This window comes from Taeniopygia guttata, chromosome 5, assembly GCF_048771995.1.
Source record: "Taeniopygia guttata chromosome 5, bTaeGut7.mat, whole genome shotgun sequence".
Taxonomy (NCBI): Eukaryota; Metazoa; Chordata; class Aves; order Passeriformes; family Estrildidae; genus Taeniopygia; species Taeniopygia guttata.
The window spans coordinates 30326946-30339392 of record NC_133030.1 but is presented as its reverse complement, the minus strand read 5'-3'; the positions used below and the strand labels follow the sequence as shown (position 1 = coordinate 30339392).

Genomic DNA, 12447 nt, shown 5'->3' with positions numbered 1-12447 from the left:
GTGAAACTTTGACTTTTCATTTCCTTAATTTTCAAAAGGACATGTAGCTGGTGGGTTTTTTGTTGTTTTTTTTTTTTTTTTTTCCTCTAGGCATTCTTTTAAGTATTCTTTTTATTATTATTCAAAAAGGATACTATTGGATTTTTCATCCTTGAAAGTATATTATCAAAGTAGCTTTTAAATTTCACTGGGAATTTTTTTGGATGCTTGAAAAATGTCTTCTGTCATCTTTATGGTCTGCTAAACATGTTAGTCTTGGGTAGATCAAGTTTAAATATATCATCACTTGCATAAGGTTAATGTCTTTCCAGTTAAAATGAAGAAATAAATTTTTTTCATTTTAAAGAAATACAGGAGGGGGAAAACCTCAACAATAAGCTCACTGCAAGACTTATTTGTCTTCTCTACATGTAAAAGAAAGCTTTGCTTTTCAGAAAGCTCAGATAGTTCTTATTGTGTAAAGTCTTAAAATCAACAAAGGTGCATTTTTCATAGCCCTCTTAACTACTGTCTCATTTAATTTTTCATCATTAGTTTTCGTATTTATCCTAAAGAACACTGAGGAGGAGGTGCTGAAATACGTGCATGTTTCTGGTGTAGGCAGCAGTGATGGTGCTCTGCTGTGCTTTGCTCCCTTTAGTCCATTTAAGTACGTTAGAAATAAATAGAATCTGCATTAGCAGTCTTGAGAACAGGAGGATTTCACTTCATATTCATCCAAACATCATCTCCCCATAGAGACTGCTACTGTAGGTGGGAGAGTACATTGCATGACAGTCCCTCATTCTGGGAAGGCAGACAGTCCAGCATAGTATTTAAATTTGCCTTCCTTGGATTATCTTCTTATATCCAGCTTAATAACTTATTTTCCCTGATCTTCACAGTATCTGGATCTTTGAATGTAGTTATTACTGATATGAGTGAGTATTTGTAGACAGGAAAAATAACCCAGAACTTTATAAATCTTAAAGTAAATCTCTATTCTTACTGCAACATTAACTAAAAAAATCTAATCATACAAATTCAATAAATCCCAAGTTATAGCTTGTTTCACAATATAAATTACCACGTGGAATACTATATAGCCTATTACCCAGAATTAATATCAGAAGGATATGCTAAGGAAAAAAACAATAAACCACATATGTGTGAAATAAACCAGAGCTAATGTTTTTGGAGAACATGTAATTATAGCACTTGATTTTATTTTTTTTTTTATTTATTTCCCCCCTCATCACAATTTTCGGGTGTTTTGTATACTTGGCTTCCACACTCTATTAAGAAGCACTGTGCAAGGAAAGGAGAGGAGATAATGGTAGATAATTATCTGTTTTTAATTAATTTGTCAATCAGTTTGACTAGAACTTGATTTGACAGACATTTGAAAAAGTGTGGAAATCTGTGATGAAAGCATGTTGAAGACCCAAGTCTGGACTTGAGTACTTCAGTCTGCAGTTGATTACTGCTGAATGAAAGCTCAAAGCTCTTAACTAGAAAATTTCTGAGCACAGTCAATATTTTAAACCAAATGGAAAACTGAATTATGGTATGACTACAGTCCACACTGGCAGTAAAATTCCGCAGTATAGAAGTTTTAGAACAATATCATTGATTGGTTTTGTGTCATATTGAGGACTTTGAAACACTTTAGAGTTTTGCCCTAATTATTTGAATGATGTCCATGTAGTCAGTGATAGTAATTATGCCAGTTATAGTTTATAGGTTAATTCCTGCAGGCAGATTCCATTTTAAACTGTTCCTAAATACATTTTAAACTGTATTACCTAAAAATCCTAATCTTCTGCAGTGTATCTTGGTCAGTGACTTTCGAACTACAAACACATGTCTGTGCTCATCTTGATTCCTGTCAAGTCAGCATTGTAGTGCTGACTTGCACTGCCTACCTCAAGAGGTTTGAAGATTTGTTATTTAAATGTTCTCATAGCATTCTTTAAATATAAACATGTAGTAACATGAGATTATGTACCACACACTTCCTACCAGCTCCAGGTCCTAGGGCTGGATGTAGCAGTGAAAAGCCAGAGGTTTGTTGGTATGCTTGCCTGTGCAGCCAATCTCTTGCAGTGTAAAAACATTGGAGAAGAGCCGTGCTGTGTCATGTCAAGATTTGGTCATTCTTGTTTCACAAGGGCCATCAATGGGGACCAGGGAAAAGCATAAGAAATGCTTACAAGTGTAAAGGAAGACTCTTTACTAGGTCTGAAAGTCCCCTGGCTGTGTGCTGTGTAAGATTGCCTGGAGGGGGGTGCACCTGTACTGCTGTGGCTGCTATCTCTTCATCCAGGTTCCTGCTCATCAGTCTCTTGGTAGTTCTAGACCTCCTACTTGTTCTTTTGTTGTGAGGGATAGTGAATAATCACTGCTTGCTTGGTCCGATGTAATTCATGTTTGGATGAAGTGAAGCAGAGAGGATAAATTTCTCTATAATCCCTGGAGCCACTGAGCTTTTCAGTGTGTCTTCATACACAAACTCTTCTGTACATCTGGTGGCTCGCTGCCTGCATCTGTTACAATATGTGTTTTCTGAAAGGCCAAGATCAACTTGAAAAAAAACCCAAAAACTTGAGAAGGTACAACATGACAGCATAATTACCTTTTCTGTTTCATTCACTATCCACTTCCTCAAAATTGCTGGGTTTTTTTCCTTTTTGAATGGAATGGATTGCTTTCCTTTAAACATGAGAGTATTTGAGACAGTGTGTGCAGGGAATTGTTGTGGCTTGCAGTATTATTAGGATTGTAAAACTCAAACACATGGAAGGTAAGCATGCCAGAATTAAGATTTGCTTGCTGTTTTCTTCAGAACTTTTGTGTAACTGTATATTCAGATGCTTCTTTTGATTAAATTACAAGAATTTCTTGTAACAGAGGACATCTGCCTCATTCAATTCACACAGTGGATGCAGCTCATTAAAGAAGAGCTATTTAATTTTTTTTTCCTCTTCATTACTCTGTCTCTTATTTACTGGATGACATTCAAATCCTGTTGTAAAGATGCCATTACTAATTCCCCTCTAAGCTTTACAGTGGCGCCATTACTATAGTTTCTGAATGCTTCATGGCTATTAATTAAACTTACTTTTCAAAATTCTTGTGTGAGAAGAAATGTCTTTGGCCCTCTTCAGATTAAGAACAAAGGTAGAGAGATAAATTATGTTCTAATTATTTGTTCTGCTTATTTTGACCATTTCATATTTGGAAGTGTGCCCAGCATTGTTAATATTTTATATATTCAAATTATAGCCTCAGTTGACTTCAGCTGCTTTAGGAAGATTTTAGCTCAGAGATATAGTGGGCCTTGCAATCAAATAAGGCCTTTGAAAAATTAAAATTAACAACAACAAATGAAAAATTGTCGTTAACAAATACAGTAGTGGTCACATTGGAGTGCTCCAGCAAGCGCAAAATAAGAATTCAGTTTGCCAAGTCAGCACTGACTGTAAGGCTGTTTTCCCTCTTCTGCCAACCTTGACCCTCTTTTGCTTCTGAGCTCTGCAGCTCTTGCAGGAGAAGTTGTGGCACAGTATAGGACCTGTGCCTGTACAGTTTCACAGGAAAAGGCACCTGTGTATGGTCTTGTAATTAGACTGCCATGGGCACAGTGATCTAGACTGACATTTTTATTCTGATGTGTGTACCACATACCTATGCACACTGAATAAGTGGGGAAAATTACAGCTAATGACATGGAAATTAATTTATTAAGAGCAAGATGGATGCTTTCAATGTCTGCGTTGTCATATTAAACAAAATAAATGTATGTCCATTCCACTCACTGCCTTCACAAAAGATGTTCTTCCCATACTTGGCAAGACTCAATCAGTTCTTTCAGGATGAACTAGATCTGTTAGAACTAAATCATGCATGGGATAATCCCAGTTCAATTGACTTAAGTGTAATTGTATCTGTTTAATGTAATGGACGCTTGGGCTATTTTTAAATTCAATTGTAGGACTCATGCACTTAACCATTTTGGCATTTCTTTTAAAACTCTCTTTTGAAATAGATAAGAGCTTGCTTTAGTATGGTTTTTAATTATAAACAAAAGACAGGCTCAGATTATTTTAGCTATAGGGGCATACTGCTAACACAACACAATACACCTTTTGTTTTGGTAAGTGCCTTTCATCAAAAGATTTCAAAGCAGTTCAAAAAGTCAATTTGAACTAATTTGCTCTTAAATTCTTTTCTCTTATATGTTCAGAAAATGAAATGTATTATAGTATTAGTGCGTTTTAGTGCAATTGTGAACTGTACTAACAAAAATATACTTCTGCTTTAAATAAAAGAATGTCCTACCTGACTAGTTTTTCAATCTCTATTGTTCAGACCTCATTTCTAATACAATTTTGTTTGCCCTCAAGATCTTTCTGCTTCGTACATGAGTTAGAGCTCTATGACATAGTTCTGAAGTCTTGATGTTCCTTCTGAACAGTGCTGTCACTTTTTGGTGAGGTATAGGAAGAAAAGAAAAGGCATAGCCGAATGTGAAATGAAAATGTAAGCATTTTTGAACAGAAAAAATTTCAAAGAAACTATTTGAGAAGTAATTGGTTTCCTTGCCATCAATTCCAATTTAGTATTGGGAAAAAAAGGTTATAATTTAAAACTCTGTATTGCTCTGAAAGCATAACTGAGTTTAAATGTGTATGCCTTTATAGGTGAGTGAATGCTAATGAATGTGCATTTTTGTGTGGCCAAACTATTTGTTCTTCTTTTTAGAGGAATGCTTCTGGGAAAATAAACTGCTTGGCTTATGGGTCCCCAAGTTTTCAAGTCTTCAACTATGTGATTTGCAAGCAAATATTTCAGAATAGTTGTTTGATAAATGTGGGATAAGTTAAAATGTGTTTGGTAGACAAGAAAGGCATTACTGGAACTGGTGTAGTATCAGGCCTTAGATAATTCCTTTTTTGTCTCAGAAAGAGTTACTGTTAGTTATATGCACATCATGGTGATGGTGCAAGATGTTTGATCCAGTCACACTGCTCTTTCCATTTTAAGATTTTGTTAGTTTACTGCTTTCTTGCAAAATACTTAGGAGGACAATGCACATTTGATATAAATGTAAATATAAATATATATACACACACTGTTTAGATATATGTGTATACATAAGGACCATTAATCTGTTCAATAATTGCTTTTAATTTCCAAAAGATATTTTTTAAACTTCAAGTTTTTTTAAACTTGAAATTTTTTTTAAACTTCAAGTTTTTGCAGTATTGTGGTGAGAGCTAATTTAAAATCTGCCACTCCTTTAGAGATACAGATTAAATGGCCAGGCTAAGATCTTCTGATGCCCAAGACCTGAGCTGGGTGCTGAAGCAATTTATCTCTATGTTTCACTGAAGTCGTTATCTATTTTACAAATATTAAATTATTTAGCTTGTTCAAATTACTGTTTTTCTAGATAAAATGAATAAAGGCTTTTGTTCACAGTAGGATTTTGATGTTTGTGAATGGCATAATTCAAACTTCACTTAAATCACTGTAAAAGTTTTGAATAGCTTCAGTCACGTCTGAGTAGAACAAAGAGCCAGCTAACAGCAGTGAGTTCTGCTGGGCTCTGGGAAACAAAATGCACAAAGCTAGCAGTTATCTAAAAAAGCCTTTGACTACAGAACAGGATGTTAGTTGGGCAGTACAAGCCTGCTGCTTCCAGCCATTCTGCCCAGCTGCATGTGTTGCAGTTCAAGTCTGTTTATTTGCTGTATGGTTATTCTGACAGGTGAAGGCTTTATGTGACTCAGGTCTGTGTTTTCGAATAGAGTTCTTGATCTGTTGAGATAGTTTTGTATTAGAATGTTGAGTTTTAAGGTGGTATGTATAGATTGCATTGCATTTTTTTAGTCCTTGTCTTTTAATGTGGACAAGTTTGGTGTCATAGAGGTAAGCTTGATACTCTTAGAAGAGTTTGCATAGGCAGCTCACTACAGTTTAAGTTCTAGGCAAGAGTTTGCTATGAGAATTAGGAATATTTTCTTCTATTAAGTGTTTTGATGAGGAATGTCATGTTTTGTTATTCTTTACAATCAATCTGTAACAACAGACTTTAGAAACCAGAATGTTTTCCTAGTGTGTGCCAAAATTTTCTTCCTACATTGGCCTTTATTTCTTCCCATGCATCCAGGGTTTTACAGTTGATTTTCAAGGTTTCCGGTAGACTACTAAGGGAGAAATGTGTGCTCCTTCAACTGATAGGATTTCTGCTGTCTCCATGATGCCATTGCTTGCAGCTGTGGCAGTCTGCAGGGTGTTGTTGAGCTGCCTTGCAGTGTGATCCTGCTGATGTGAGACTTCCCTTTCTCTGAACAGGCTGTCCCCTGGCTCCGATGTCTACGTCACCGTCTCTTCCATCGCCTTAGCAAGGTCGCAGCAGTGCCGTAACTCTCCAAGCAACTTATCCTCCTCGAGTGACACTGGCTCTACTGGAGGCACATACAGACAAAAATCTATGCCAGAAGGGTAGGCACCAGACTTTTTACATATTCTGTTTCAGCAGATATTTTGTTCTCTGTTCCATTTGTTGTAATGTGTGCTCAAGGAGTGCTTACATAGGCTCCTGTCAGCTGTTGTTTACATACATGAAACCATGGCTGTTTTCAAATAACACTGTCATGCTTCTTGAAAAAGCCAGTTTTAAAAATCCTTGCTTCCACTTCTACCTTGCAGCCTAACCATTCTCTCTGATCCTTGTCTACAGCTGCCCAGGTTACTACACAGAAGGACTTTTATATATTTAAAAACTTTCATTAAAGGTGATCGTTTCATGTGGCAAATTGCTTCCTTTCACAGGTTTAGATTCTAAAGGAAAAGAAGTAATAAGTTTGGGACATTGCAGTCAGTTAATAGTTGAAGCAAAGTAGTATTGAGTGCAGCTAAGATGTGTAGGCACAAAAGTGCTAATTAATCCACAGCTAGCTTCTTTTTCACATATTCGCAGTCATTCTGTCTTAAGGCTTCTAACTTTCCAGAAATCTTCAAACTCTCTGAAGTGTCAATGTAAGGGGCAACTTGCAGAGGAAGAAATTAAATCTGTATCATTTTCAGAGAGCACAGAGAGAACCAATAAATCAAAGATCTCCAAGTAGAGGAAAAAAATAATTGGCAGCAGAGCAGCTGTCAACTACATTCCAAATTACTTCCTATAGAGAAGATAAAGGGGCAAAACTGCTGATAGTTCACCCTGCAAATCTTCCCTCTGAAGTATTCTTGAGTACTTTGCAGGTCATTGTGTGTAATTAATTTTGCTTTGGGTCTTCTATAAAGCAGAAATACCTTTATTTTAAAAAATAGATTATTAGTAGGATTAAATGTCATTGTCCAGAACTGCTTAGTACAAGGACACTGTCTTTTGCCTTTGGATGCCCTGTGCCAGCCCAGAGAACACTTTTCTGAGCATGTGTTTGAAAGAGTACTGCTTCTTGCTCCATAGCACTGAAGATTTGTCCTCCCCTGTCCTTCCTGCAGCTCAATTTGTGATTTTTTATGAAGAGTCAATCTCTTCTCTGCTGCTCACCTTCATGAAGGCTTTGATTCATGACACTATGAGGCCTGTTCTGGCCTGACTTCAGGAGATTTGCCTGTAAGCCTGTTGAACTTTGCTGTGAGGAAACACTAGATATAGGTGTATCCAGGGCTCTGCAGCTGGAAAAAGGCACTTAACCTCTTTATCCTCTGTAGACTTTCTGGCTCATTCAAATCATGCCAGCAGCATTTCTGTGTTACCTTGAATTCTCATGAGTAGCTTGTGCTCCCATTTTTATTTGCTCTTTTCCAACTACGTCATTTGCGCTACAAAAAAGGTTTTGCTGCCATATGTCCTTAGACCATCACAACCAAAACTGCTTGAGTAAGAAAGGATTTTCAGACACACTTGAAAGTTTGTTTTTAATTGTTCTCAGAGCACACCAGCACCCATCCCAACCCTTTTCCATCTTTTAAGTTAATTATAAACATATGTTTACTACCGCATTCTTCAAGAATTTTGAATTTTCAGCAAAGAGATGTGTCCTAGAAATCTTGGCTATATTGTCATTTTGAAGTTTTAGTTTGGTGCAAGGAAACACAGTTTAAATGGAATAATGAAAGAAGCAATTAATACGTGAACTTTGCATATTCTTTATTGGATGCTCTTTAGAAAAACCCCAATTTTTAAACTCCAATTATTTTACTATTCTGTTCTATTCCTATAAAAAAGGCAGTTTGTCTCCAATACTGTCCTTGTACACATGAATCATACTTACTCGCGATTGCCCAAACATCTACCTAAATGGTAAGCATGTAAAGGCTAAATGGAAAGCATGAAAAATGTGACTCTTAAGGAATGTTTTCCTTGCCTCAAGAAGAAGTTTAATGTCAATCCCTTTACTAAAAGCCAATGCAGTTCCATGTTCATTTTCTGTTGACATTGGTCTGAAGGAGCAGGTTTAGGGCAGCTCTGCAGCTATGTTTGGTATCCCAGGTAGGTCTGGTCAGCATTACTCCGGATGTGTTGTTAAATTAGGGGAGAGAAATTGTAACATTCAGTTCCTAAGATGTTAGAGAGAATGATGGGCTTTATCTTGAATATCTTGAATTGGTATTGAAATCATCATGTTTAATTTAGGTATTTGATAGGTGAAATCTTACTTAGTCTGTGTGAATAGAAAAGGAAAACTGTTACTTTTTGCATAATTTCAGTGTATACTTTTTATATTCAGAAGGCAGATATATATACAGATTTTCCTTACTTTTTTTTAAATTCATCAAAATGTATGCTGTCTCTATCAGAGAGCAATGAACAAAAGGGAAGTATGATAATGTTTGGGTGGATTTTCAGAAGGCTGACATTTCAGTATGTGCTGCACATTGCAAGCATGTTCCAGCTGCTTGCCTTTGAGGATGGGAGTGGGATTTGGATTTTGTTGTTCTGAGCTGTATAATGCTGCTGTGGTGGGTTAGTTTGAGTTACCAGGTCTGTGAATTTCAAGTGGGATAACCACACTGGGCTTGTTCTGACAGCTGGGAAGCTGTCTTACATTGGAGATTGTGTGGGGCAGTCTGTAGCTCACAGAATGAGTAGGCAGCACAGCTGGGCTGTTTTATTTTCTCTTGTTTTATTAGACATTACAGATAGAGAAACTCATTGATATAGAGATGATGTATCAGCTTGTAATTATTTTGTGTGTTATTCTGTGCATGTAGTGTTGGAGGATTTTCTTTTTCCTTCAGGATATATCTGATTAAAATAAAAAATCTCAAAAATGCATTATTCTTAATGAATTCTTAATGATTGGTCTGCTATTTCTGAACCCAGCTATAATTCTTGCAGACTTACAAGTGATTTATATGTGATACAGAACTGTAGATTTCAAGTCTTACAGGTTTTTAGGCATATGAGGCATGTAGGCTCAGTGTGGCACAGGGGCATTGTGTGTCTCGTCATTAGCTTGATCTCCTTGAGTTTACTCTTGATCTTTCTGAAATCCATCTGCCTGTTCTGACAGGATTTACAAAGTCCATTGAACAGAGTTTTCATTTTGCTCTATATACTTTCTTTTACAGCAATACGTGTATATCTCACTGTTTTCTTACACCTATATTTAGTTTGCACTAATCCGCTCAGATTATTTTATGATCAAATAACTTAAGAATTTACAGAATTTATAAAACCCTAGGATTTGGAAATCAATATTCAACAATCGACTTTATAGAGGTTTATTTAAATATTTGGCAGTGTTAATATTGTCCCAAACAAATCCATGTTGTTGGTGTATGTCTGCATCACCCAGAGATATGACCTTACTACTCTCTCTTGGTTGGAACCCAGGGAAATGGCTGAGAACCATGGGATTGTCCTAGCAAACTTTTTGATGCTTTCTTTGACTAGTTTGAGGTGATGCGTTGGGGTTGTTGAAAGGATCTGATTATTTCCCAATAAATACACCTCATTTCCCTTTGTTGTTTTTATCCAAACTTTTGCATTTTACTCACTGTGTTGAGTTTTTTACAACCATGTAACAGTCTGGTCACCTTTTCATGTAAACATCTGTGTAAATAAAAACTCATAATTTTCTTTCTTGATGTTTTGATCTGGTCTTTTTTCAATTGTATCATTGTAACCAGTTGTTCTTGCCCAAGGATGCTCAACAAATTAATGTATATTGTAATTGAATGCATTAGAGCTGGTAAAAGGGTCTGGAGAGCTACCACAAAAAGGAAATAGCCAAGCATTATAAATCCCTCAAACATTTGTGCTATGCGTTGGTTTGCCCTGTTGTTCGACACTGGCTTATTAAAAGTGCTTTTCTTCCCCTTGTGTGTGGTTTATATATATCTAAAATGCTTATCTGCTTTGTGTTTTGGGGAGAACAGGTTTGGAATTAGCCGTAGATCCCCCGCTTCCATTGACAGGCAGAACACGCAGTCGGACACGGGCGGCAGCGGCAAGTCCACGCCCAGCTGGCAGAGGAGCGAGGACAGCATCGCTGACCAGCTGGGTACGTACGGAGCCTAGCGGGCCCCACGCTGCCTTGGCCGTGCTGCTCCTGGCACGCACAGAACCCTCTTCAGCGCGGGGTGTTCAGCGGCTTGCAAAGTTAGCCTTTGTTTATCGGGATGAATCATTAGGTCTGGAGCATGCACTGAAGCTTCTGCAGTCTGCTTCCTTGAGACCTAGGAGTATCACCTGAGGAAGAACTGATTTCATTTCCTTATTTGTTTGTGGGATTAAATCTGCCCTAATGGTCTTACCCTGAAACACTGCTGATCCTTTTAGAAGCAGCTGGGCAGACACACTTATTAATTTGTCTTGCTGCTGAGGACTTGTTTGACCGTACCTGCTCTCCTGAGTGGCTTGGCTTAGTTCAGTTTTTGCTTACTTTGTCTAAAGTGCTTGTGATGCTTCCTTTTCAAATGGTGCTATATAAATGCAAATCGATTGTTCGATCATTGGAGCTATAAAAACACCATATAGAAAACGGAAAAAATACAATTAAGGTTTAAATAGTGAAGTAAATCTATAAGTAGGTGATCACCTTCCCAAATGTGTACATTTTCATTGCACGTGCCAATTAACCTGTCAGCTGAGGGGACATATTAACTACATAAAACAGCTAGGAACTGAGAATTTACATTGTTAGGCCTCCGTTTGAAGCTCTTGCACATAGACCTTTTGCTATAGCTGTGGCTTGACTTGAAAGGATTGCCAGTAAGTCTGACACCAGTGAAAATGTCCTATCTACAAACAGCAGTTTTCCAACATGATGACCCTGGCCAAGGTTGCTAAATTGTGTTTCTCTAAATTTTTTTGCCCTAGATTAAACAATTCCATACTTAGTTATTGCATCACTTTGCTGCATCACTGTACAAATGGACTAATGTTCAAGGGAGAATACACTTCAGTGAGATGAGCAATTTAAGGCATATGCTGCCAGCCTTTGCTTCTGAAGATGTTCTTGGTTCACACACCTTCACAACCTCAGTAAGCTGTGCCTTGTTATCAAAGCCATCTGTCAGTCCCTCCCTCACAACTCCCCTCATACTTCTCAATAAAACACTGTCATTATACTAATCTGCAGTTCTAATTTTGACAGAACAATTTTAATCGCATATATTTTGAAGCTGTGTGATGGTAATGACACATGTAAAAATTATCTTTTGCTCAGCATTACTCTTGCAGGCCAGTAGTTGGGTGTTGGTGCTGGCACTGAGTGGAGCTGGCAACAAGTTCTGTTCTATAGTGTCAGGTGTCAACATATTAGCAAAATAAATAAAGCTAGAAAGAACAGGGAAAACTGCATGGTAGGAGAGATGACTCCAGCATTTGGAAAAGGATGAGAAATGCACAATGACATAAAATGCCTGTATTTTCTCTTGTGTATTGTCCTGCATTCATTGAATTGGAAGCTGCATTTCTTTATTGTCAGACTGGTGAATCTAGCTGAAAGTTTGATTTTATGGCAGATAAGTACATTTCCACTTGGGATAATCTGTCTCAGGGTAAAGGAGTCTTTAGGTGTAGTGAATCCACACACTGACACCTTCCTGGCCTATCCTCTGCTTCAGAGCACCTTAGTTCTGTGTTTACCAACACTGCTTGCTACCACTTGCCAGGGGAAATCAAGTTTGATATTATTACTGGTATTATGATTATTATTCTTTTTAAAAACTCACAACTTTTATTTGTTTTTTAAAAAGCTCATAATGCTGCAGATCAAGATGAACAAACCGTAGCTGTGGTGGAGAAAACACTGCTATTTACAATGGATATTGTTAAGTACTTGATGTTTGTAAGCACATAATCTACTTAAAAGGAACATTTTTAGAAGTGCAGAATATAAGTAGTAAAAACTCACAACTGAGAGAGATTCTTTTAAAATATTGACCTTGAGCTCTGAGAAGGCAATTACCTACCTAACAGGCTGTGTCTGAACACCCTCT

The 12447-nt window shown here is 37.2% G+C and overlaps 1 protein-coding gene across 5 annotated transcripts in view; it reads left to right on the top strand.

The window, feature by feature from the left end:
* The window catches only part of SIPA1L1 (signal induced proliferation associated 1 like 1), a 198051-nt gene that overhangs the window by 164055 nt on the left and 21549 nt on the right, over window positions 1-12447 (top strand). For all 5 annotated transcript variants that reach the window (XM_032748800.3, XM_041716655.2, XM_072930070.1 and 2 more), the window contains 2 exons: window positions 6340-6489; window positions 10381-10505. In XM_032748800.3, the coding sequence (XP_032604691.1) occupies window positions 6340-6489; window positions 10381-10505 (275 nt within the window). The remainder of the gene's footprint in view (window positions 1-6339; window positions 6490-10380; window positions 10506-12447) is intronic.